Here is a 26,689-nt window from a genome sequence, read left to right on the forward strand (position 1 = left end):
CATTGCAGAATGTTTCAAAAAGACTCATGTATTCTTGCAATTCTGCTATAGCACAGCTATGCTGCAGCACCAGCTTAATTCCACAAAGAATCCGGAAGCAAGAGGGCTTGGTAAAGTGGCAGGTGAAAAATACCATGTGGAACCGCACTCAGAGCCCATGCCATCATGACTAACAAGTAATCATTTGATCACTGGTGTGGCTTCATATTTTAACTGAAAGTAATAATGAAATCCTGACTCTTTAAGAGCAGTAGTTAAATTCCTTAATGTTCCTGCTTTTGCAACTTCTGGCACAATGCTGCTGCTATTATCCAGTGCTAATAGAGCAGGAATTATGATGAATATGGAAAGTACTGACAAAACACAGAAATGTTTGAGTCTATTGACATGGAGGATTAATCAGAAACACAGTCTGCAACTGCGTGCTCTGACACCTTGGAGGGGAAGGTACTTAGATGTTTGAGACAATCTTGAAACTAAAAATTCTTTTGCCATTTTCTCACAAATTTTATCTTGCTTATGGAATGCTGCAATGATTTAAAACTTGGCACATCTAAGTGCAGCTGTTTTGTTAAATATGAGTTAGGCAAAGAACCCCAACAGTATGCTAAATGAAGAAGAACACACCTTTACAAATCTAATTTCCAATTCTGCACCCATCTGTGTGGCTTTTAAGTATGTCTCACTGGCTCTAATGGAATTTATCATTCTCTATAAAAACAGGAAATTATGCTGCAGTTGCCATCCAGGAGGAACATTCCATCAGGGTTTTCCTCCCCCAGAACTGAATCCAAGAACCAAACCATCAAGCTAAAGAAAAGGAAGAAACGAGGCAGGGACACTTGCGCTTATTCACCCAATTAGATACTACCGTTTAAAATCATGAATTGTAGTGTGTGGGGCTCACTGGGCCATGGTGTGATGCCAGAGGGTGTTGGCTCTTTGCCCTTGACAAAGTCCTAATTCATTCAGTCCTTGCCACAGCGACTTGCCTTAGGAGGAACTCTGCTACTGGCAACAAAGAATTCCTTTCTGATACAAAGAGCAGCCATGAAGGGATCCCTTCCAAAACAGATTACAGTAGTACAGTGTTGAAGCGCTCTCACAGCATGCCTTGATCCAGATTGCACACCCTGTCTGCATTTCAATTTTAACAAAAAATCTCACAATTACTAATTGTGTAAATTATATGTTAGTTTGCTTTTCAGGTTCCAACAGCATGCTGCTATTCTGCTCTTGATGCAGTTATAGCCATATCCATATCTTTATATCCTTGATTAAAGCACCCCACTAAAACACCTCCTGTGAACTAAAATAGGCAGAATGAAGACCTGGCTGTGTATTGCAGTGGTAGGCAGAAGGCAGACTAGGATCTCTACTGATACATTTCTGATGGGCATTTCTGATTTCCCATTGTTCAAAAGCGGAAAGGCATCTTCCTCCTTTCTAAACAAGTCTCCTTTAAATACAATAAGTGGGGGTGGGAAACTATAGTATGGATTATTGTACAAAGAAACTGAAAGCTCATTTCTGGTACTAAAAATTTTTGCACTGGGCATGTGAGAGAGGCAGCCTGTTCTTTAATTAGAAATGCATTTCAGCACCTCTAAGCCAGTATTTGGCACCAGCCTCTAGCTGGTAGACTTTGGGGTGCTAGTAAAAAACACGCGGTGGATCCAAGAATTCTGAAGTTGGCCTTCCTCCAAATATGCTACTAACTTTTTTTCGTTGAGGATGAATAATTGGAATGTTGATAGCCAAGACAAAGAAGCTGGATTTTCCCTTCTGGTTCTTTTGCTGAAATTTCCGCCACTGGCTTGTGTGATAGGGAAATCAACAGATATATTTCAACCAGTAGATATTCTAATGCTCTTACAAGATTCATGGCAAGGAATGTCAGCACAATAGAACTGATAAAGAATTATTAGTTTATATGTTATCATGAACAATTCCAGGAAATACAATAAATTAGAAAGTGCATGTCATGAAGAAATATTTTGCTTGATAGTCAAACACTACATGCCACAGAGGTCAAAGGAAACAATTCAATGAGACTTGATGCCAATAAAGCCTTGTTTGTTTATTTGTTTTGAAAGAAGTTAGAATATAGGAGCAAGTCACTCTTAGGCCCAATAGTTTTCAGTCATTTTCAGAACTGTGAGAAAGGTATAAGGGAAGGGGGCCTCTGAGTAGAAACTCTACCCCTCCCATCTTTATATAATAAAGTTCATACTGTTGATAAAAATTATCATAATGAAGTATGATGGAGTACACTGGAGTACAACGTCCAGAGATGCAACCACACCAATCCTCTATTTCTAAAGCTTCAGCGAGAGGTTTTCTGATCCTTGTTAAGACACGGTCTGTGGCATAGGTTTTACTAGCAGTTGATCTGGTTCTTATACCCCAGTGTTAATCAGGAGTTCAAGCAACTCTTTTCCAAATGCATGTTTATACAAAGACTTCTTAAATTACTTTCACATCCCACGTTTCTCCTCTTCTGAGAAACCTGCAGCAGCTTACATAGTCCTCCCACACTCCGGTTTATCCTCACAGCAACCACCCTGTATGGCAGGCTAGGCTGAGAATGAGTGACGGGGCCAGTCACCAGAGAGTGCCATGGCTGGGTGGAGACTGGAAGCCAAGTCTCTGAGTCCCCAGCCTAACACTAATCACCATGCCACACTGGCTTTCATACAGACAACTATGGGAGAATATTAAATAGTGTTGTTCTCAAATTCTATAGGGCATGGTAGATTTCCAAGTATCAATCCCCCACCCACCCAATAATAACTTTTTGCCGAATTGTCCTTATGAAATTGAACAAACCTTATAAGCCTCCTGATGGTTTAAGCAGAAGTCAGTTTTTAAGGACTCATCTCCAGCTAGGTCTATAGCAACCACGGTATCATTGTGATACTTCTTACACAGCTCTACTACTTCTGGTGACCATTCTGGAAAGAAAAACTTGAGTGAAGATGGGCATTTTTCCCCCAACCACCTCCCAAGCCTCACTTAAATAAAATTTGTATTCATAGGAATATGACATACCAGAACACCATTCCTGCATTTTCCCCCTTGATAAGACCTTCTAAAGCAGGTCATGCAGATACTCCAACAATGACAAAGAAGTATTCTTTGAAATAAATGAATTTATTCCTTGGCATGGGATATTTAGCTATACTTCTTGAAACTTCCAGAAGCTAATGAGAACATACAGCTCTTTTTTACAATTAAGGGTTTCAGATCCCTACACAAACTGCCCTTTGAAGTATTATATTAATGGAATGGTGTAAAAGGCTCCCTGTGCTACAAGGCCAAGATTTCTGAAAGTCACCTGCCCAGTATAAACAATGACAAATCTTATGACACTTTCAAGATTGGAGGATTTATGGTAGCATTGGTTGCATGAAGCGTTACTCTCAGTAGTCCAACGTATGTGTGCATAGCTCCATGGGTACAGGGAGAAAGAAATGTAAACAGTGAAGCCAAACAGCAAAAAAATGCAAGCAGTACAGTCTGATATTAATTATGCAAACTTTACAAAATAAACACTATGTAAGCTTTACTGTAAACACTGACTAGCGACTGCTTTCCAGGCGTTCAGGTAGGTGCCTTTTCCAGCCCTACTTGAATATGCCATGGATTAAACCCGGAACCCAATGCTTCATAAAGGAACACACACACACACACACACACACGAGTTGTAGAAAAACATATCTGCATCTCTCCCCCTTCTTTTCCTTCTGTTTCAGGGTTTGTTCAGTTCTGGTTCATATGGTCCTTTTAATTTTGGTTTCCTGCTAAGCCAAAGTGCTCATCTTAGCCCTTCCATCTCAGGGACAAATTGCAGTTAAGTACTCATCACAGAAAATACTGAGTTTTGGATCTGGTAGACCAAATCAAAGTATGGTCTCATCTCAATGGAACACTCAGATCATTACCATTTCCATCATGGGCATGCCAGAATTAGACTAGATGAGAAAGATTTAATAGCCAGCTCTACATCCAAAGGCTGTGAGACCAAGAAGAATGTTGGGTTTAGGTAAGCAATAAAGCAATCATGCCGTTGCTTTACCACACCAAATTCCAACTCACAGTATGCCCAGAGAGCTTTCCCCCATCATTTGACCACCTTTCAGCAGAAACAAAGAAGAATGTCTATACAGGATGCAAAGTCGGGGGTCTGAACATACCCTTTCCAATAGTACCACTTGATCTGGTATGCACAAGCCCAAGTGAACTTTGTTTAAGGTTTTGTTGGCCTCTTCCATTTCTAGGAGCATATGAACTGCCAACCAATGCAATGTACCGAAAAGCTGCATACAAGCTTACTGACCAAGCAGTAGCTCTTTCTCAGCTTACTTTCATAGTAATCAATACAAAAGGATTCCATTTATAAAACACTTTTCATGGTTCAATAAAATTCTCTAAAACCAAAGTAAAAACAAATTCTGTGAAATGGTCCCTTGTGAAAGAGTAAAACACTTAAATATTTGCAACAAATGCTATTAAATACCGAGGTTTAGAAAACTCCTTTTACAAAAAGTGAAAAGCCTACAGGTGAAGAGTTCAGATAACTCCGGGCGTCTTGTTAAGAGCAATTTAACTGAGTAAACTGTCAGAACAAATATGGGACACACAGGAAGAAAAGTCCAAGCTTCTCCTGTAAAATACTGTGGTCATTTTAGTAGAGGTAGGGCGTGCTTGGTTTGCTGCACGCCTGTAAAAACTGCTAGTCTGTTGCAGTGCAGAATGGTTTTCCACCAACTTCTGCTAGAATGCACCTTCTAGATGCATGGCTTTCACAGGGCACTATCTACATTTATATAGAACACACAGTGTGTTTGGCATACAAATAAACTCAAATACCTGGATGCGGCATTGATATATTTTTTTCAAGACTTCAATAACTAACTCTCTTATAATTGCTGTACTGCTTCATGTATGGGCAACTGTAGTTTATATATGATTAGGAGTGGGAGAAGAACAGAAAACGGTTCCTTCATTAATTTAAGCCACGTTCACAGCAGGGATGGGGAATTTCTGTCCCATATACTGATTCGGTCCTGCAAGCTGCTTCAAGGCTACTCTTCCCAACCCTTCCCTCAAGCCCTGCTCCTTCAGGGCTAGCAGGGAATCCTGAGTGTTATTTCAGACTCTGAATTGGAAATAATAGCAAATATTCACTTAGCAAAGCACTCCCCTGCTCACAATAGGGGAAGGTATATGGTAGGCAAAGCCCCCCCTCCAGCCCCCCAGCCAAGAACGGGTGTCTTCAATTTCCCTGATTAGGGAAAGCTTGCTGTATCAAAGCCAGGTGCCAGCATATGGCATTGGATGGAGACGTGTGCTTCTGCCTGGTGTTTCAGTTAGGGAAGCTCATGTGCAACAAAGCCAGGTCACTAGCTGAAGCACCAGGTAGGGACCAAATGATGCCTGTGTCTTCTTCTGGTCCACAGGGGTGAGTACATCCTTGCAGGTAGATACAGAGGAAGCCTTCTAGCAGGTGTCAGTAAGAGCTGCCTATCCTACATTTGCTCTTACTCCAAACAAATCAAAAAGCTTCCAACAAAACAATCTGGCAAGGGCACTTCTGCATTAAACACTCTATCCTGATTCACTTTGGAGATTCTTTTTTTAAAAGCAATGAGATGACAGATTCCTAATTGGTCTGTTAAAAGAAACAGATAGGAGGCCAGCTGTCAAGACTGAACCCCATGTTTATTTTGTCCCAATCTCTTCCAAGTTTGACAACATCTCATGCAGAACTTCTCAAATGTTGTCCTATTTACTGAAAAGGGAGACTATTGCTGTACAAGCCTCCCAAAGTGTGAGGCAGAAGTTTTGCTGCATTTTGAATACTCTCGCTTTCAGCCCAGGGCATGCAAGCAGAAGCAGAAATTGCAGGACTGCATGAGATCATATAACCTGCTTTAAATTCCTCATAAGGATAGCCTTAGATATAAGATATAATTGCCTTATAGTTACATCAGAACCAACTGAGGGAACAGTCTACTAATTTGCACAAATGCTTTTGCACTCTGCCTCCTAGGTCAACCAACTCACTGGAATGAGTCAGTGAGACATTCAGGCCTATAACATGGGTGAGCTCAGGCTGCTGAGAGCATGCTTTGAAAGCCAGTTATATGGTTCAGCCTCTGAAACTCTCTCCTGAGCCACATGTAGGTTTCAAATAGTTTAATGCAATCAGTCCAATAGCTTCCAAAGATCATCATTTTTTTACTTCAGTTTTTGCATCTGATCTACTGGAACTGAAAATGCCTTTTTCTCCCATACTATTGGCTTCAATACTACGTATCTGTACAGACTGTGGTGGTTGCTAAACTTATTCAAAAGAATTCTTCTGAGCACGCGGCAGCTGCGTGTTTCATAAGCCCAGGCCAACAAAAACACGCAGCTGTCACGGCCTTGAAAGGTTATATGATTAGGTCTTGGCTATCTGGCCTTAATGTAGTCCAAGTAAAGTTTGATAGTGAGATTGTTTTCTTAGGAACTGAAAGAATGTTGTTTTGCTAATTTTGTCTGGTATTTCTAGAACTACTGAATCCTATATCTTGATGGTTGGATATACAGATCTGACTATTACCTTGGAATTTTTGAAATTCCTGAGAACAGCCAAGGAAAAAATCTACCTGATCAAAATTGAACATGTTAATGTTTGAATGGGCCTTAAAATGCATTTAATCAAATATGGTTTTTATTATGTTGGGAGCTAAGCAACCTGTTTCTCCTTTCCTGGGGAGCAACATCTTCCAGATGCAGCAGCATCTGTTTTGAACAACAACTACTACTTATTTATTAGTTATATCCTGCTTTTTTCTTATACTGAACTCAAAGCAGTTTACGCCATTCTCCTCCTACTGCTCTCAATTAAACCCCCAGGACAACCCTGTGAGGTAAGTTGGGTTGAGAGTCTGTGACTGGCTGCATGGCTAGGAGGGGACCCGGCTCACCTGAGTCCCAGTCCCGCAGCCTTAATCACTACAACACACTGGCTCTTAGCAGTGTAGTATTACTACTAGCATGCTGTAACTAAGCACCACATTCGTGAATCCATTTGCTTTCATTTAAGTTTGGTTTCTTGTCTACCGCTTCCGAAGAAACCTGGACAGGTAGTTATTCAAGCCCCCCATAATGCACTTAATTAAAGTTGTAATACAGAAATTAAGGTTACTTTGCTTAGCCTCAGTTCTTTAATGCCAGCCAAAACAGGTGGATCTTGCAATGTTCCCATTTTGAGAACTCTAACCAGGCAGAAGTTTTCAACCATGGAGCAGCAAGCAACCCCATCTCAGGCATACAAGTTATAGCTAATAATGATGAATTACAAAAGCAACAGCCCATTTGCAGTTGTCTGATGTAAACAGCTCCCATGCTTTCCTAAACTGAAGGAATGTATGATAGTTATGTATACCTGGGCCTGTGGAAGTACACAGGGATCCTTGACTAATTATCTAATCTCTAATTTCAAAAGATCTTTCAACAAATGCCATGGGCCAGCTGCAAGAATTCCCGCCCCCCCCCCGCCCACCTCCCAGTAAAAGTTAATAAAGCAGTTAATCACACAATAAAAAGTTCACAAGGGCTCCTTCATAAAGCTGTTTACTTTACAGGATTAAATTATAATAGCCTACATGAGATTGGCCTTGTAGCCCAACCATCTTGGGGCAGTGACTGTAGTGTAGATGCAAAAACATATTACAGGCATGCAGTGCCACTAGAAGCCAAATTTTGGGGCATGACTATGTTGGCAAAGATTTTTAGGAGACGGAAGACATTTTTAGGGGAAATTGTTTTGTTTTCAAATATGTTTTTATCTTGAGATTCAAAATCAAAACACAAACCCAAAAGAACAAAAAGCGGGGGGTAAAATTAAGACACAATATTAGGGGAAAGTCTTATCACTGACAATACATGCTTGGCACAATTTTACTCTTGGCTTGAAATCTGCACCAATGCTCCTTGCTCAACTACAGTTCTAAGCATGCAGAAGCAATAAGATACGCAGGTATGAAAGTGCCCGAATCTACACTGCCTTACATACTTTGGCTCAGAAATGAAGCAGGCCACAAATTCTGCTTCAGCCACAGTGCCAATCACAGCATCAGATCTGTCAGATTTTATTCGGAACAGAAAAATCTCTCACTTTAAATCAATAGATCAGAACTGCACAGCCCTCTCCTTTGTAAACTCCCCCACTATTTAGTGAGGGCTTCATTAGCAGACTGTATGTGCAAAGGGGCTTATAGAGGAGATGCTCCTGAGATGCTCATAATCTAAGCTCTTTAGGGGCTTCAGAGGTCAAACCAGCACCTTGAAGTTTTGCTGTCTCTGTATAAACTCCAGCTAGTTTTGTGTTTTGTTTTGGTGACTGTCTTGCTTTCCCTCTTGCTATTAGCTGTCTTAATAGACTTTCTTTGTCTGAAATGCAGGAAATAATTTTGGATCAAACTCAAGAGGAAGGGGGTATTTTTTAATCTACCCCACAAAATCATATTGTGTAGATTACAGGCCCGATTTTCCCCTAAGAAGCACAGTAAACTTCAAAAGAGGAAAGGGGAGTATTCTTGTTTATGCAAGATCAGACTATGGTTTTGAAATAAAATGTAAGCTAGCGTCCAATCCAATTAATTATGTGGTGGTTATTTTCACAAAAGGTGTTTGGCTTAGAAACCACACTTCGTATTTACTCAGGTAACTCCAAATCATCTTAACACTTATTAAAAGTAGGCATTTATATTGTACATCAACCAGTTCCTGTGTGCCAATTCTTATTAAAAATAGTAACCATTTGCTGCAGGTAATTGTTATTGTCTGTATGTATTTATGTATGTAGACAAGAACAGCCAGAGACCCATCTAAATCGCTTCGTATTTGCACCCTCCTTTCAACTTCTAGCCTGATTCAATAAAAGGTTAGGTATGCTAAAGGCCATGGAAGTGAATGTAGTTGCAGTAGATGTCTCCAAATGCTGTATGCCCATATGTCCCCGAATGAACTGTAAAGATGCCATTCTGGCTGTCAGGATATTTTCAAAGCTACAAAATCCTCCACTGTTTCACTGCATGTACAAAGGTTTATTAATACTATCTTTAATTTACTGCTGCGTTCACAAAACTCCAAGACAGAAAATTCTCATTAGCTCAGAGCAATCTGCAATCAATTAAAATGTCCTGGCTTAGGACACAGCCAGTCTTAAACCAGTAACATACTTTAGCTCAGCAGAAAGAAAAAACAGAGATAAGTAGCAAGTTAAAAATTAACATCATTGGCTGTATTTCTTTAAATATGCTGTTACTATTCACTAAGAATTAAAAAAAAATAAAGCAAACTCTAGTTCTTCGGGGGGGGGGGTCACTTCTCTATCTGAGACCAAGTTACTTACAAATCAATGCTAGCCTCCCTAGACAACATCTAAAAGACCATAATTTTGGTTGGATCCTCATCTCTGAGGTCGGAAAATTACTTGAACCTCAGAGCTGGGGCTCCCGCTTGCAGTCAGTGTGCAAAGTACTGCTCTTGTTGCATCTCTGAGGCAACCTCGGAAAAGTTTAGTAGACATTCTGCGCGATGGGGAGGAGGCCAGTTCCACTAAGATATGATGTACCCTGGCAATGCCTCAACCTTCTTTTCTCTCTCCAAAGCATCGCAGTTAGTCAAAATCTGCCATCAATCAAGTAGTTTTCACAGAAGAAGATAAAGATGATAGTTCTAGAGAAAAGGGGGAGTGCAGAAGCAATCACAAGAAACACAACCACATAACGTACAGATTAGCTTGTTCGTCAGCAACCCAACTAATTATGTACAATACAAAATCAAACACATTTTCATCCCAGAATGATTAGCGACTTCTTCAATTATTCAGACATTACATGAAGTCTTCTAATCTCTTTATTTCTATTGTTTGTTGCAGCATGCAACCCATAAACACAGGTTGTTGGAAATGCAGTGAGAAATGTATTGGTCACTGCCTCCCTCTGCTGCTATGAACAACTGAGGGATATTTATATGATGCTTGAATCTAGAATTCAGGGTTGCTGTGGAAGTTTGAACCCATGGTTTAACCTGAACAACCCATGGTTTCATCTCCCAGCATCCCAGAGTTCCTGGGTCGGAATCCCAAAAGCAAACCAGGGTTGTTTATTGGTCAGTATGCAATACAAATTCTATTTTTTAAAAGCATGTAGAGAATTTGGAGTTCACTGTTGTACTATGTACAAAGTGCAGTTTCTAAGAGAGGTTGTAGGCCATGTGCAAATCTCCTTAATATTTCTACCAATTGCCTACTCTTCTGTTGGAGTAATTATTCACATTAGGTTGTAACTGAGCACCTGACCTACAAAGAACTGCTTCTTGATAAAATTTGGAAGAATTAGAGCCAGTGTGTGGAGGTAGGTGATTGTGTGGCAGGGAAGACAGAAAGATAGATTTGATAAAGTAAGGAGCAGAGCCACAGGTGAGCTGTAATACATTACTTGGCTCGTGGCGTATGCAGCATAGAATAGACCTGGCTTTGATGTTGAAAGCCTTCTCTCCAGCTTTCAGTCCTTGATTAACAAGTCTAACCACGTCATCCGGAGTGACAGGTCCACTGTGTAAAATAAAAAGAAATCAGTTAGTGCAGAATCCCCAACACAGTGCCCACAGGTGCATGGTGCCCACACAGCTTTTCATTCCCTGCCCGCTTTAAAAATGTTTGTTAAAAATGAAAAAAGGGTGCCAGGTTAGAGGCTGGCTAAGAAGAGAGAGAAAGACAGGGAAGGGGAACAAATAGAAAGGTTGGGGGAGAGAAATAGCAAGGTTAGAGGTTGTGGGTGGAGAGAGACAGAGAACAAAGTGGCAAAGGTATGTGTGGATGGAAGACAACTAAGCATCCCAGGAAGCAACTCTTTCCATTTCTCCTCCCCCACTAGTGTTGCAATTGCTCTCCCCTGTACATGCACACTGCTGGTGTAGAAGGGCTCCTGTTACACACCTAGCCACATTCTCTATGGAAGCCATTTTGTGGTGGTGCCCACAACAAATTCTCTCATTCCCAAATGTGCCCATAGATGCACTACAGGGACCTTGGGTTAGCATATCATTATTTCCCATCATGATTGCCTAATAGTGGAGAGAGGAAGGAGAAAAGACTGCTCCGTGATCACAGTTTCAAGCTGGTTGCATCTCAGACTCAGAGTCATATTTATTTTATTATTCTCTTGCTCATAAAAAAGTGTTTATTATTTTTGCATTAACTGAACTGTTTTCCCCCTAAATAGTGACTTGAAAGTTTATACGGGTTTTTTTAAGCATTCTTATGACCTAATTTTTAAACACTGTATTTTAAAATTATTTTGGATCATGTTCTGAGTAGTTGGGTACACACCCTAGGCATACTGGACTTTGCTTTAGACTAGGGGTGGATAACTTGAGGTCATCCTGATGTTTTGGCCTGCAACAGTTATAGCATATCTCATAACTGGCTTCCTACCTAGGTCTGATAGAGCAGTTCTGGACCAGAACATGGGGAGACAAATTGTTCACTTTTGTTTTAGAAGGAAAAGCAAGGCACATAAGCTGAACAAATGAATTTACTGCTTTAGAGTAGCACACATTTGCTGTGTATCTTAATGAACATCAATATTTTCTATTCTACATTGTCAAGTGCTATTTTACTCTACACAAATGAAGTATAAATGACATGCAAATGTATGTTACAAAATCGTGAAGCTGAGGATGTACACATCTAGAACCTCACAGAGGAGATGGTTGTGGGGGAAGTTTCAGAAAAAAGTGGCAGGTAGAAGAGGGTTATTAAGCCCTTTTCCCTTCTAATGCTTAGCTCCAAACTCCTGAGGTTGCTTTTCTCTAGAAAAAAATCCACCAAGGTTTTGTGTATATTTGCATGCAATATGTAGTGGTGCCTTAAAGTGAGAGAGGAACATCTGGGGACACATTTTACATGGTTCATGATAACAACACAATAACAACACAACTGTATTCAAAGGGCAAGCAAGTTTGCCACCTAATGCCTACCTCAGTGGTAGGAGGCCTCACGTTCAAGTCCCAGGTTCTCCAGTAGAAAGGATCTCCAAGACTCTGGAGAACCCTACCAGTCAGAGCAGTTAATACTGGGCTAGATGGATTAATGGTCTAACACAGTCCAAGGACATTGCCTATACTCAGATTCCACATGGTCTAAATATACCAAAGAACAAGACCAGCTGGCAAATTAAGCTTTCATCTCCAAATCTTTAAAACCTACTTTATTTCTGAAAGGGCAAAAAAGCAGCAATCCACAGCCTTCAACTGAAGGTGTGACAGAAGGCATGTCTGCACCACATGACAACCCATCCTGCAAATATGCTACACAGTGTGACTTTTTTGTGGAACAACCCATAGTGAGGCCAACAGAGGATCCTTTCAATCCTCCTGTAGGTATCCCAGGGACATGTGTGGTAGAATCTGTCTTGTCGCCTGTCCCAATGTCAATCAGAACCACTTCTGTGAATGCCACAGGTTTTTTTCTCCCACCTCCACAAATATTGCCTTTCACAATCTTTGAAGTGACACACTGAAGCAGCCATCACTAGTATTCCACACACATACACACAAAGCACTAGAAATGTGCAAGTATCTTATTTTTTTTCTTGGGAGTCTGGAGGTGCTTCAAATATGTTACTTCATTTTCACTTGACAGATGTCAAACAGTGCAGCCAGGCACAAAGTAAAAACCCAAGAGCACATTTGCCTACAAAAGGACAGGGTAAATAGATAATCACAACTGCAATAAGATTAGCAAGAGACATATACAGGTTTCATGGCTTGGCTTTATCAAAAACCCATTTTTAAAAGTAACCCTAAGTTGTGACAGCCGTCAAAAGTAAGTACTTGAGTAAATGGGATGAACTGCAGTCCAAGCACCTAGAGGCTTGGGGATGGGTGGAAAAACTGGAAGACACTGCAAACTGTCAGGTCCAAACCTAAAACCTAGAGGATTTTGCTGTGAATATGCTGACATGAGTAACACATTTGAAGACTGTCTTTGTCAAGTCCATGGACAGGACAATGACCAGGTATTTCAGTAGTTGGGAGTTACAGCTGCACACCTCCAATTTATTTATTTATTTATTTATTAAAGGCTTTTAAAATCCTGCCCTATCACCAATGTCTCGGGAAGGTGGTACAATAAGAAGCACAGCATCAACAATCTCAATAAAAACCCAAGTAAAACAACAATTAAATCTTAAAATTTTAGGAAAATAAAAAGGGTTTGTCCTGGCGCCAAAAGGAATAAAGTGTCAGTGAAGTGCCAGGCGCACCTCTCTGGGAGCATGTTCCACAGCTGTGGTGCCACCACAGAGAATGCTTCCCTCCAAGTGGCCAGTCTCCTTCAGAGAGGGCTCCTGAAGAAGGACCTCCAACTCAGATCTTAGGGGGTGGGCAGGTATATATGGAAGGAGACACTCCTTCAGATACCTAGGTCCTAAACCATGCAGGGCTTTATAAGTCATCATCAACACCAAGTTATCGATTACTGAAAAAACAAATTGATGAAAATGTTTATACACATTTCTGGCACAAGTGTGTGTGTATGTGGGGGGGGGGGGGAGGCAAACTGGTGTCATCCACTCCATGTGTGCACATTTGGGTACTTCGGAAGAGTTGTCACTTGGAAATTGCAAAAAGCCCCTGGCTCAAAAAAAGCGGGGCGCTGTATTGCTGCAAAAGAGGTCCCAGGCAGAGCAGAGCAAAGTGAGCCAGTGAGAGACAGGTCAAAGTGCCACTTGAGGACTGGGTGGGGTGCCGATCACTGGTAATGGCATGAGAGAGCCTGGCAAGAGCTGCAAGGGCTTTGCCATTCTCCCTGAGGACTTGTTTGCTGCCTCTTGCAACCCATAATGGGGTAAGTTGCTCAAGCTCAGATGACATGACAACCCACTGAGGATTCAATAATGCCTAAAAGAAGCCACAGATTGACAGAATGGCTAGTTGGGGGAAACACACCACCCTGCATGAAGCAGTCCAGGTTTGTACAACACAACAACTCACCACAGCTGGTTTCCCCTGGGTTATCATGTCACATGAATCTAGGCAGTGAGTTATCTTGCAAATTAGTTCAAGATTTCTAGCTCCCAGCTACAGTTTGATCATGACCATGCTAGGTAATGGAATATTTCAGTAATAAATGTGTTTCTCTCAACTGAAGTCAGCACTCATTTTGAAGAATAAATTAGCAATGTACTTCAAACAAAGCTCTGAATTCTTCTTAGCAAATTAAGAGCTATAAAGATCCACAGCAGGGTCTCAACTCAATAGCTACAACAGCTGACCATGTCTGTTTAAAAATTAAGGCAGCCAGAGAAGAAAATGCTTTTGCTTGATCTCTGGTTCCTTTCTTGAGTTAAGGGTAATTTTTGTCAACCCCACCACCCTTCACATAGGCCAAATGAAGTACAGAGAAGAAGGGATCCCACTTAAGATAGAAGCAGTCTCCAGATGGGATTTCTGGAGAAAAGAAAAACAGGGAAGACTTATGAAATTAGTAGCCCTAGGGAGAAATAAACATAGGTGTGCTTCAGATGCTATATGAACAGTTTGGATTAAATATTCCAAAACTTACATTATGCTGCAGTCCTAGAAATCCTATACATTTCCCCCTGGGAATACGCCCCATGCAACTCAATGAGACTTACTCCAACTAAGTAGACACACAGAGAGATGCACTCTATTTATTCTCAATAAAGCAGAAACATAATGAGAACCTCAACAGTTCAATTAATTGTGAGCATATCACAATCAGATTTTATTCATTCAACATCTGCAGGGTGCTTTTTACTGTCAGACAACATGTACTTGTTGTCCTCTGGATTTGATGCCAAAGAGTGCCCAGCATGGCTACAAACCCAAATCCATCATGAAATCTTTGAGCTCATGTTAAAATGGAAAAAAAGAAGTCATGATGTTTCCATAACTGTGATGGGTTCTCCTTGTCTCTTAGCTAATAAAATATCTAAAATTCAGCATGATGTATCACATTGTGAGGTAGTACAAGATTTTACAACTTAGACCACTATCCTAGCAGGTTTACTGAGAAGTCCCATTGTGGTCACTGGGGTTTACTCCTAGGTAAGTATACCTTGGACTGCAGGTTCAGTCAAGCAACTGACCTGGTTCACACAAACCAATAACCCATCATAGGTCATTAGCCACAGTAGCCTACTGTATCCTCGGAACCCAGGTTACTTCCTGCAGGGTTACTTTGTTTTGGACAACAGACCACCCTGGCAACCTATAGCTTGTTCCACAATGGGTTGTTGTGTCATCCAAAACTAGGAGAGCAATTTCATTATGGGTTGTGGGGATTAACTAGCGAGCCACTTGGCAGGAGCAACAGAAACCTTGGCACTCTGCAATCTTGCCCTTCCTGCCACCAGTAATAGCCCCTCCACCAAAGCCAAAGCAGTGCTTTGGAGCTTCTGGTCCTCTTCCCTTGAAAATTAAAAAGAAATTCACCTCTATAAAATTGCACAGAGGTATTCATATTTCTGTGAATATATTTCTGTGATAAGACCAACATTTTCACTTGCTCTTTTGCAAGTGTCACTTGACATGCAGACTTGCCAGGGAACTGCGACAAGTGCAGCAAGTAAGTGCTCCCAAAAAAGTCACTACCTTCCCTTTCTAGGTAGCTGGAGACTGAGGGAAGTGTTGAAGAGGTGCTGATTACTGAGAAGTATCATTCGACGTTTGGAATCAAGTAGACTACATTGCTAAGGGAAAGGTACACACACTTTTTGTGCCCCTATTTTTGTTTTCCCCTTCCCTTTTTGGTGCTTTTCAAGTGACAACTCAACAATTGTTCTCTTGCAACTGTAAGGAAATTAGCTTATATGCAGTCTTGCCTTATCAATTTCCAAGTTACTAACTTCATCTCCCTGTCTACCCTTCTTCCTTTGATAGCTGAAACACAAGAGGAAACTGACCAGGCAAGACTTAACATATATTGGACAGCTCTAAGAGCGCACTTGCAAAAGACAAATATATATAAAATCTGAACACAATTCCCATAGTTAACACCCTCGGAGTGCCACTGATTTCAATTATAAATTTAAATATTTCCTAATCCCCCACTCTCACTGACACTAATAGGACTTAATCCTATGCAGATTTGTTGAGAATTAAGTCTCATTGTGTGCAGTGGGATTTACTCCCAGAAAGCATACACAGAATTGCAGCCTAAAATACTTAAACTTTAGGAATGTTATGTTTTTGTCTTATTCTCTCAGAATAATACAACACATAACAAATGCAAAGAAATGGGAATTTGAACTTTGATTTTGAACCAGAAAATTGGAAGCTTACATATATGGGTACTTCTTTCTTATTTCGACAGCAGAAAGCTATCATAGTCCACTGATCTTGCACTGTGTGACATTCTAAGAGGCATGGGAAAAGGTTGCAAAGTTGAGACAAAGTCACTACGCTGCTGGTCAGAGACTGCATGACAAGCAATAGGATTTAACACACACTGCCAATCAGTACTACCTACTTGTCAGGTATTTGCTTATTTTATAATTTTACAATGTATTTTCTCACATGTTCAATTAGTTACTCACTTTTGGTCACTGCTGGCAAGGAGGTGAGGGCTGTACCTGACCTCAACATAGATGATACCCTCCTTGGCCTTCATTTCCACAAACTCATAAGCGATCCTTTCAATAGCCTCACGGTCTCCCCTGCAAATATAAAAGTGTGGGTTTTACCACAGTGGTAGCCAAATCAACAATTAAGAGCCTGTAAAAGTAAGGTTTACAGTACCCTGAGGCTGAGTGTTCTTCCACAGAAGCTTTAGCAATACATTGTTCAAAAACCATGCAAATTAGTAACCCTTATCTGGGCACAGCTCAATGACATTTTGTTTAATATATCAATATCCTAGCTTTCTGCACAAAAGTTTGAGATTACTTGTATTCATTAAAACCATATAAGAAATCAAGCATGGTCTGATCCAATTTGTGCTTCCAAAAATGTAGAGGTTAGAAAAAAGCAGATTTAACTTTAGATGTGCAAGAATAAGGCAAATAGCAAAATGTACTCTGGGCTGACTTAACTGCAGTTCTCCCAGATTTTGATTTGGAACCCATACTAACTATACTTGACAATGCCCTCCCACCATTAATCAAAATGTCATTTTTATTATTTGGGTGTTCTTCTAAAAGTCATGTCCCTAAGTGATGCGTCAGTTCTAAATGAGGTCCTCAGAAAAATAATAGGAGCCAGGTCTATTAGAAATAATAGGAACACGAGCACACCAAGAGTTTCAGTGGTCCCAAAGCGGGACAGGCCAGATACTACCCTCTCCTTTTGTCTCTTTAATTTCTTAACTTAATTCTGGGATTTTGTCACGCCATAGCTTGCCCTTGAGTACAAATTGGGCAGACCATAGAGGGCTTGCTCAAATCATAATTAGCCTCAAATCCAGATCAAACCCATAGTTGTGGGAAAGCTATGCCTTGAGAGAAACATCATTTGCCTAGCTTGGACAAACCAGCAGTCCACAATGCTGCATCAGGGGAATAACCCATGCATACAACACAAGAGACTGCCTGGCATTACATCTGAACAGACTCTCATAGGAAAGGCCAGTGGCCCTTACATTAGTATGACACCACCCCTCTGCAATGGCTTTGCTAGTCACCTACTTCTATCTCAACTAGTAAATGAACAGATCACATAAAGACTGAAGTTGCCCCCTGCATTTTTGTCCTTCTAAGTAAACAGAAATCTGTTCTAAACATTGTAGTTACAGAAACATTTTCTTTATTTAATATTTCAGAGAATTTCTATACTGCTTTTAATTTAAAAAAAATCTCAGAGCAATTTACAAGATAAAATAAGATTTAAAGTTTATAATTCTTTATTTAAATACTGAAGCAAGAAAATAGAGCCTCCACATTACCACAGATGATTAAGCCGACAACATCCATTGTTTGACAACAATTGAGATAGAAAAAATTACTTACGTTATTGCTGGCAAGTAGATAGAAAACTTTCCTATGAATTCTGTGAAACAAGTTGGCTTTTTCGAACAAATATGTTGTAGGAGGCCTTCTACAGTATCTGCTGGGAGTTGTGTTCCTCTTTTCCTAGAAGTTTAAAAAAAAATATCACCTACTAAAGGTCCCCTTGAGTCAGTTCAGAATTGAATCAGTCTCGTGTGCGGATGAAGCAAAGCAATAGACAGGCAAAAACATCTATGATGTAGTCACAAACTAAGCTTATGGCTGAATCTATTGTGGAAGGCATTGTTCAGCAATTCCATCTTTTTCTTCTTAACATTTTTTTTTTTGCAGTAGAAGACATGGTAGGAAACCATGGGATGGTTACACATAGAAGACAGGTATGGACTGGAACAGAAAGTAAAGTTCATTGTATAAAATCTTTTTTAAATTATACAATGATATTTCTTGTCCTTCTATTAAAGTAGACAAATGAGGCAGCCCAGGGTGGGCTCTCCTAAAAAACCTGAAGAGGGTACAGTAAGCTTCTGCTGAGTACACTGCACCCAGCTGCCCCCTATGGCCCACTCCAAATGCTCCTCTTTACCAGAGTTCCCTGATTTACCAAAATGCCCCTTTAGTTGGTAGGAAGTGGATAAAAGAGAAAGAGCCCAAGATACACACAAACCCTGGAAAGAAAAGGCAAAATTTTACAAACACCAAGAGAACAAGGCACATATGCAGGATATTGGTTTTTTGATCAACTAAATGAGGAAGTTTTCCCCAGTTAAACCCTAAACTTCAAACACAGCATCTTCAGTCAAGTGAAAATAGTGATTTCCTTTCTTGAAGTAACATTATGAGCAAACTGTATTCCTGCATGTTAGATGTTTCCTGACATCTGTAATTACTGGTCATTGACCTGATGTCATAGAAACCAGTGCCTCAGTAAATGAAAGCATCACACTATTAGCTTGGGAACTCCCTTTTCCCTCTAATTCCTAAGATTGTTGCAGTGACCTCTTATGACAGAACTGATTTTTAATGAAATTGAACTGTTTTGAAGTTACTGAAATTGCACTGATGATAAAAGCCCCACTCTCATTGCCCTCTATTAGGGTTCAGACATATTTATAATCTGATACTATTTGCAGATGTCCTCTTAACAGATAGTCACATCTGCAAATAGTCTTCTGTCATACCAGCCATTTTAGTCAACTGTGGTAAGATCTGGCTTTCACATTCTTTCTCATTCAGTTTGCTTCTTTTCCTTCCTGATTCTCACGGCCCTCTGTCTTCCTGACTGGGGATGAAGTATGAAAAAGTGGTTTGAGGGACGGTTCAGATGGTGGGAACTGTACTGTAACCCATATGCAAACTTATCTGAGAACCAATCCCACTGAAGGATGGACTACAGGAGGATACACTTCTGTGTGGTCACGCACAGTACCATGCTGTACAGCCCTTTTCTCGACCAAAGCACACTTGCCTTTTTCTTTAGCACAATTAGAGAGAACCTTGCCTTCCAAAAGCATAAGCCAACTCAATACAGATTATAAAGAAAGTGGGTCAAACATTAAATTTTAGTTGTTTAGACAAAGAAGAATCAAGGAACATTTTGGAAGTAATATCGACAATTTAATATATTACAATTTTTAAACAAGATGGTAGTAGAGAAGAACCCAAACCCAACACTATTCACTCACTTGCCAAAGTATAAAATAGTTTCTGGTTTAATAGCTCCATCCAGGTGGACATGAAGTTCTACCTGCAACAAAGATGAAAGAATATAAAAATGAAAAGATGTGAAAACTGTTGATAGAAAGGAAGAAATGTGCATATAATGTTAGGGGTTTTTCATGCAAGTGAGTCTTTTAATTTTCTTAGCATGCCAGCACTCTTTCCACTCCCCGCTCCGAAGTACAAGCAACTTCTGAAACCTTATGAAGCTCAAAATAGCTTGTGGAGCAATACAGGGAAATTCCAGATGCAAAAAGAAACAAGCATTTACTTGCACATTTATAAATTAAGCTGTTTCTTTCTAGCACGCATTCAAAATTCTCAACAAGCAGGACATGGCTACCAATGGCTCCTTTTGATAGGGCAAATATAATGCACAGTCTGCCTCTCAAGGGCGCACAAACCCTGTGGAGTACTTATGTATTCTGTATTTTATTGTTTGCTAAATTTGTATCTTCACTCTTCTCCAAGGAACTCAAGGCAGCATATATGGTCTGCCAAATTTTATCCTGACATCAGTTCTGCTGATGTGGGAACCTTTGCGACCAAATACCAATTTAAACCAAAGCCTCCCCTATCTAGATCCAAAGCTCTAGGCACTTCAATACCTTGTCGTTTTGGATTAATACTGAAAAGCTTTACTGATAATGATTAGTCACAAGAAGTCTTTAATCCTCCTCCTTTTCTATCTGGTCCTTCTCTCACACATTAAGGACTTGATATACAGAGAAAATACAAAGATGTGAACCAAATTCTATTTATAAATACATGAATTCAGTTTTCTTTATTTTAAGCTATATTAAAATCCCAGTATGCTGGGAAAGAGAATCCCTGCAAATCAGTTTAACATATGGCACAACTTTTATTATGAGTCACAGAGACACAGCAAAATGCACAGAACTCAGAATCATACTGGGATTTTTTTTCTGGAAAGGAAATGAAGACAGTTTAGGCATGATGCATTATACAAAGTAAAGGACACCAAGAACAAATCAGAATTTCTTTCCTATCTCAGAAGGATGAAGGCCAGCCTAATAAAAAGCAACAGGTTTGCAAAAACATAAAAGGAAAAGTTGCTGAAGGGAACACTGCAATTTCTGCAAGAAAGAGGAATAATAACTTTTATCAGCTTTAGAAAAAGACATAAAATATTGGTGCCTGTCTTTATGCTTAACACATTATACAGTGATGCCAAGATGAAAAATCTGCTTTAGACAGATGTTCTGCTACGTTCTTACTAGCCTTCTTTCAAGTGCTCCTGCACTTGAAAACTGAAGCATGCCTGTAAATAATTAAATAAAACAAAGAGTTCAGAGTGGTCCAGGTATAAGAAGAGTGAAGTAGTATTAGTCAACATATTCATACAGCATTCCTAATGGCTACTGATGTGCAACCCAAGAAATAAATGACTGGACAAATAACAGTATGAGTGCTGGGTAAATGAGGCGTGCCTGTGATACAAGCAGTACTCTGAGGAAAAGATCCTGGATTTCCTGCAACAAATCAAGGCAATTACACATTTACTGCATTATAAACTGAACAGGCCTTTCTAGATAGTGTGCAAATAGAGCCTTAGGCCCCATTACTTTATATCATGTAGTATTTTCTCTTAAACTTTTAGTACCTCGTGGCCCAAGGAGCAATTCCTAAAGCTTATCCGAAAGGCATGAGAATGGAAAGTATTGTGTTTATTTCTGTGATTGCCAGGCTTACAACCTATATACTATTTGGCTTGAATATGACAAATTTGTTGGCATATAGTTGTTGGAAGATAGACACATCCTATTATATGACTGGAGAAGGAGCAGGAAGCAATAGCAAGTAGATGAAAAGATGTCTATGAAAATCTGGCAAGTTCTTGCTTTAGACCAAACTGCATTGGCAAAGGGTTTGATCACATCATTATATAGAGTTCGGCGTTTGTTGTTGTATCTTACACAGAACATGTCCCTAATGCAGGGCTGAGCAACCTTCTGTTATAGAACTGTACTGCCCCTTGCCCAGGCAACACATCAGTACCAATCCCCGCACTCCCATTTTTACTTGAAAAGAGGCCAAGAAGCCTACTTCGTGATCACCCTGGTCTAACAGGGCAAATGGCTGATTGTATTTACTTCCTTCAATCATGAACAAGGTCTCACAAAACATATATCTGTATTTAGCTTACTAGAACTCATGCTCCCCATTCTCTGCAAAACTGACTGCAAGCGTCCAATTAACTGCTACTAACTTTTAAACCCACAAGACAATTGCCTCTTTTCTGCTGCAAGTAGGAAGATACTTTCTTCTTCAAAGAGGACACATGTCCCATCTTTCTGTGTAATGTCTGCTTTTACAACAGTGAAAAGTAATTTGAGAAAAACACTTTGGCTAGGTGATGTAAAGCTGTCTCACAAGAAAAAAGGTGCTCCACAGGCCTCTTAAGAGATTATTCATTTGTCTGCCCCTTCAGTGAAAGTACTAGTTGTGAACAGTCATCTGATTTTGTATGGGAAAGTTGCATCCATGGAGTGCTGGCATTTTCCTCTTCTAATAAACAGCTGAGGGGAAAGCCTCCAGGCTATTGTTATAGGCTGGGGTGGGGGAATTTCCAAACATGGGATGTTTCTGGCAAACTACAGTTGATGTATTTCTATAGGAACAAATGCTTCTTCATTCAGGGCCAATTTGGAATATTCTAAAATTAAAAAACACTGAAATGGGGGGGGGGGGAGATTTTTCCTCACTCCCTGAGGTGATCTGATGGAAGACCAGAGGGCTTAGCTTCCTGTGCATCTGAACTTTATTCTATGCATTTTATTAGTATCCAGCTTTGTAACTCCATGTCTTCTCTTCTAAGTTTCAGGCAAGCAGCTAAATCATTTCTATATTCTCAAGTTTTAAGTGTAGGTTAAAAGTTCTGAGTTCCCATTTTTGTATTGCATTGTTTTATTTTGCTCTTTTAATGTAGGAAATTGATTTAATTAATTTAAACTGTTGTACTGTTAAGAACTTCATTATGATTTATGTTTTTATATGAGCTACTTCAAGTTTATTTGTATAAATATGGGACTGTAATATTTAGCAATACATTTTGAAAAGTAAATAAACTCAGATATTGCGAAACACCATAGGCTTCCAAGTAGGCCTCATTCCAAAGGATATCAACTCAGCTAAGTGCTTGAAGAAGTGAGGCTAGAGTAACAGGTTCATGTTGTATGTATGTTCAATGATTATCATGTTCAATCTTGGTAGGCAAAGCTTCTAAGACTGAAAAAATGAAATTAAATAAAAGGTTTTGAGTCACTGTACCATGTATTTAGCTAGTTTGAGAACACAGCATAAGTTAGAAATAAGCAACAGAATTTATCTCTAGTCAGTCTACAAGTGACCTATACTAGAATAGACAGAAAAAAAATATAATCCACCCTTTAAGTAACAAAGCTGCTTTAGATAGAAGGTTTTACCTGTCGGGCTGCCTGTTCTGCCCTGGGCATGACAAAGGCACAATCAATGCCAGAGTTACTATAAGGAAAAAAAAAAGAAAATTCCACCAACTCTTTCCTGCAGTACAAGCCAAGCCACACCCTGTAGGATTTTTTAACTCTTTGGACAACCATCACCTCCTAATTTTCACATCACAAACCAGTTCTGAAACATCCTGTGTTTGAGAAAATGATTGCCATGTAGCATCACATGCTGGTTATGGAGATTTCTAGAATGCTGCTGTACATTTGAGACAGTATTCCGAAGAACCCTGTCTGCTATATTTCCCTGCAGTGCTACACAAAGCCACAGGGCAGGTTCCAGCCAAGAAGAGTACACAGAGAAGCTGCACTGTCACTGAGGACAGTCAGGAGCACTTGCTGCCTGATAGAATAAATGCAAGCAAGCAAGCAAGCAGCTTAGATCTGGTTAAGCCTCATGATTGCTGATGCTTTGAAGTCTATCCTGCCATCAAGTGGCCCACTGTACTCAATTTCACCTGATTGATAAGCATCTATTTGGACTAGACACAGAGTACCCGTATAGCCACCATTTCATGTGATATAAGAATTTTAATTCTTTCTTTGTCCTCCTAATTGAAGAAATTGGGACACATTAAAGACTGGTATTCATAAAGTGTGTACAAGGCTGCAGTAACCTGCAATGGAAAGATCCCAAAATTATCTCACACGTGTTTCCAGGTGGGAATCAAAGGAGCCACAAGACAACTTTACAAAGCTGAACCAATACTGATTCTAGTGTTCAACATGCTATTGTTTTGCTAGCAAGGATTTAGCATATGAACAAGTTCACAGGCTATAACCCTATCATTTATCTAGAATTTTTTCTCACAGAACCAGTTCCATTAATTACAGCCTGACATGCACACACTGTTCAACCCTTTTATAAATGAAAGCAGCAGCACACTGCAAATTTATTTATTTATTATTTATTTTCCGATTTATATCCTGCCTTTTTCCTACAAAGGGCTCAAGGCAGCTTACATCATTCTCCTCCTCCATCTTCTCCCCACAACAACCACCCTGTGAGATAGGTTGGGCTGAGAGTCTGTGACTGGCCCAGTCACCCAGTTGGCTCCATGGCTGAGCAGGGACTAGAACCCAGATCCTCTGAGTCACAGTCCCATGCTCTTAACCACTACACCACACTGGCTCTCTAGATGTACTGGTATATTGGCACAACTGTTTGATATCCCAGCAATGTAAAGGAGCAGTGCCAAGCTTGGAAAAAGGTTATCTTCCTGCCCCTGACAAATTGCCAAGGGACTGTTCAGACACTATTTCCAAGAAGAATTCAACACAGTATTGCCTTGAAGAGGTGTATACCTCTCCTCCCCACAATAGGGGAAAAATGACAAATGCATTGCTGGATACCCTGTTCACTTGAATATAGTGGTTCCAAAACGACTTGATAATTTCTAAGAATGAATGGCTGGTTAACACTTGGAAAATGGGGGTCCTCCCACTGAAATGAATGTAACACAGCTCAGTTCATTCATTCCAGTTCCTGAACTGGAAATGGTTGGGTGCTCTCATAAGCACCCACTCAGGAATGAGCATCATTGAGCTCTGTAGCACTTCATGCAAAGAACAGGAATGCTTCTCTTATGTCAGATAAGAGCTCTCCCTGGAATACCATGGCTGAACAAACTGGGCAGCTTTGCATGATGCAACAACCTGCACAGCGTAGCACCTATGCAGTGGGGCTTGCATGAGCTGCCGGACCATCTGATGGATGCATCATGGATCCATAGATGCCTCTTCCATCAATCTTCCCATGGGAATCCTGGGGACACTACAGGAGAACGGAGCTTCCCCCTCCCTCACCACCTGACAGTGGGATCAGGTGGTAGGGACAAGGGCAGGCATGTGCATTCCTTCACACCACTCGCGAGTGTGCTGAAGCCGTGGTCCCTGACCACAGTGGCACGTGGCAAGTGGGGGTCTCTGCCCTACTGCCAGAAACTTCAAGCAGAGCATAGGTACAGTGAGGACGATCCTGACAGAGGGTGGATACTTACAAGCCAGGATCTCAGTGGCATCTGCTGAGCCTCCTCCAGATGGAACGGAGCAGAATGTGGCTCACCTCCCTCCTTGCCTGGCACCGTGGCTGCTCAGCAGCTGCCAAACCGGACAACAGGGATGCGCTCTGCTGGACCTCCTCTGGAAGAGACTTGAGCAGGATGTGGCTCATCCCCTGTCCTCGCTTGCCAAGGCAGCTGCTGAGCAGGCAGTGTGCCAAGTGGGGGGAGAGGCTGAGCCACCCTCCGGTCAATTTCCTGCAGAGTAGGTGGATCAGCATGTAGCTTACCCTGCATCACTGCGTCTGCCAGCCATTCTGGCTGGTGGCCACAGTACAGAAGGAACCTCAGACAGCTTTGCCAAGTACGTCTTTTTGGTACAGCTGCTAGAAGAACGTCCCCAGAGCTAATTGGCAGAAGCTGCAAGTCTTTCTGTCACTCCTGACACGTGGCTCTTTAGGGTTCTGGGCTGTCATTGGATTTCTTCTGTTGTCAGGGTTTTGAGATCATAGAAAACTTAGAGGTGGCTACAAAATCCTACAAGCTACTGCTTTTTGCATGGGTTATAAGCCAACCTGTGGGAAGAGTGCTGGATTTGCAGAACATGCTAGCGTAGCACTTTGCATAAGCCCAGCCAGTATAAGATCACAAGTGAGATAAGTGATCACAAGATCACTGTCCTCCCCATACCTGCTCCACAATATTCACTTCAGAAAGCCTGATATTACAGAAAGTTACAGAAAGGGCTTATCTGTACTGTGTACTTGTGATACTGAACTCAAAGTTTTCAGAGGATTTTCACATTGTCATTCTCCAAAGCCTTTCCTGTCTTTTCTAGACATTTCCACAGCTTCTGTTTTAGAGTGAAGAAAGTGATGTTTTAAATTTCAAATTGGAATAATTGAGAACGGAAGTCTCATGTGATGTAGCAACTGTACTGTATGGTACCTATATCACAGCAGCACCATATGTTTGGATAACAAAAGCCAGAAAATGACAGTTCTCTCTGAGGCCACAGGTAGGGCTAGTAGATGGGGCACAACACATTTATACACCACATGGACATGCAGAGAATACAGCTGCTTCCCTGGTGAAGCGACAGGAAAATAGTAAACATTATCAGAATCATTACAGGGAGCAAAGTACACAAGGAGAATTTCCCCCCAGATTCTATGGCTGTTTCCAAGGTCAAAAATTAAATATTTTATTTAATCAGTAGGGCACTCAGCCAATTAAAAAATCTTAATTAACCCATCACTTACATTTACATATAGGTAAAAACAATAGCTCGGAAACAAAATGAATACTTTGCCTCTTTTTAGATAATGTATGCATGTGTTGTAGCAAGTACCAAGCCAACCTTCACATCAAGGTGCCACTTCCTGGATTGTTTTACCTGAGAGCTGAATGAATGAGCACAATGCACTGGGTGCGC

At 40.6% G+C, this 26,689-nt stretch overlaps 1 protein-coding gene across 2 annotated transcripts in view; it reads right to left on the bottom strand.

Annotated features, from left to right (window-relative positions):
* Positions 1–26,689, bottom strand: part of ADA (adenosine deaminase) — a 126,739-nt gene that overhangs the window by 16,888 nt on the left and 83,162 nt on the right. For both annotated transcript variants that reach the window (XM_044440271.1, XM_044440270.1), the window contains 5 exons: positions 19,715–19,776; positions 18,033–18,155; positions 16,626–16,745; positions 10,500–10,615; positions 2,830–2,954 (listed from right to left, as the gene is read on the bottom strand). In XM_044440271.1, the coding sequence (XP_044296206.1) occupies positions 2,830–2,954; positions 10,500–10,615; positions 16,626–16,745; positions 18,033–18,155; positions 19,715–19,776 (546 nt within the window). The remainder of the gene's footprint in view (positions 1–2,829; positions 2,955–10,499; positions 10,616–16,625; positions 16,746–18,032; positions 18,156–19,714; positions 19,777–26,689) is intronic.

The sequence above is a fragment of the Varanus komodoensis genome, unplaced genomic scaffold (assembly GCF_004798865.1).
Source record: "Varanus komodoensis strain SLA01 unplaced genomic scaffold, ASM479886v1 scaffold37, whole genome shotgun sequence".
Lineage (NCBI taxonomy): Eukaryota > Metazoa > Chordata > Lepidosauria > Squamata > Varanidae > Varanus > Varanus komodoensis.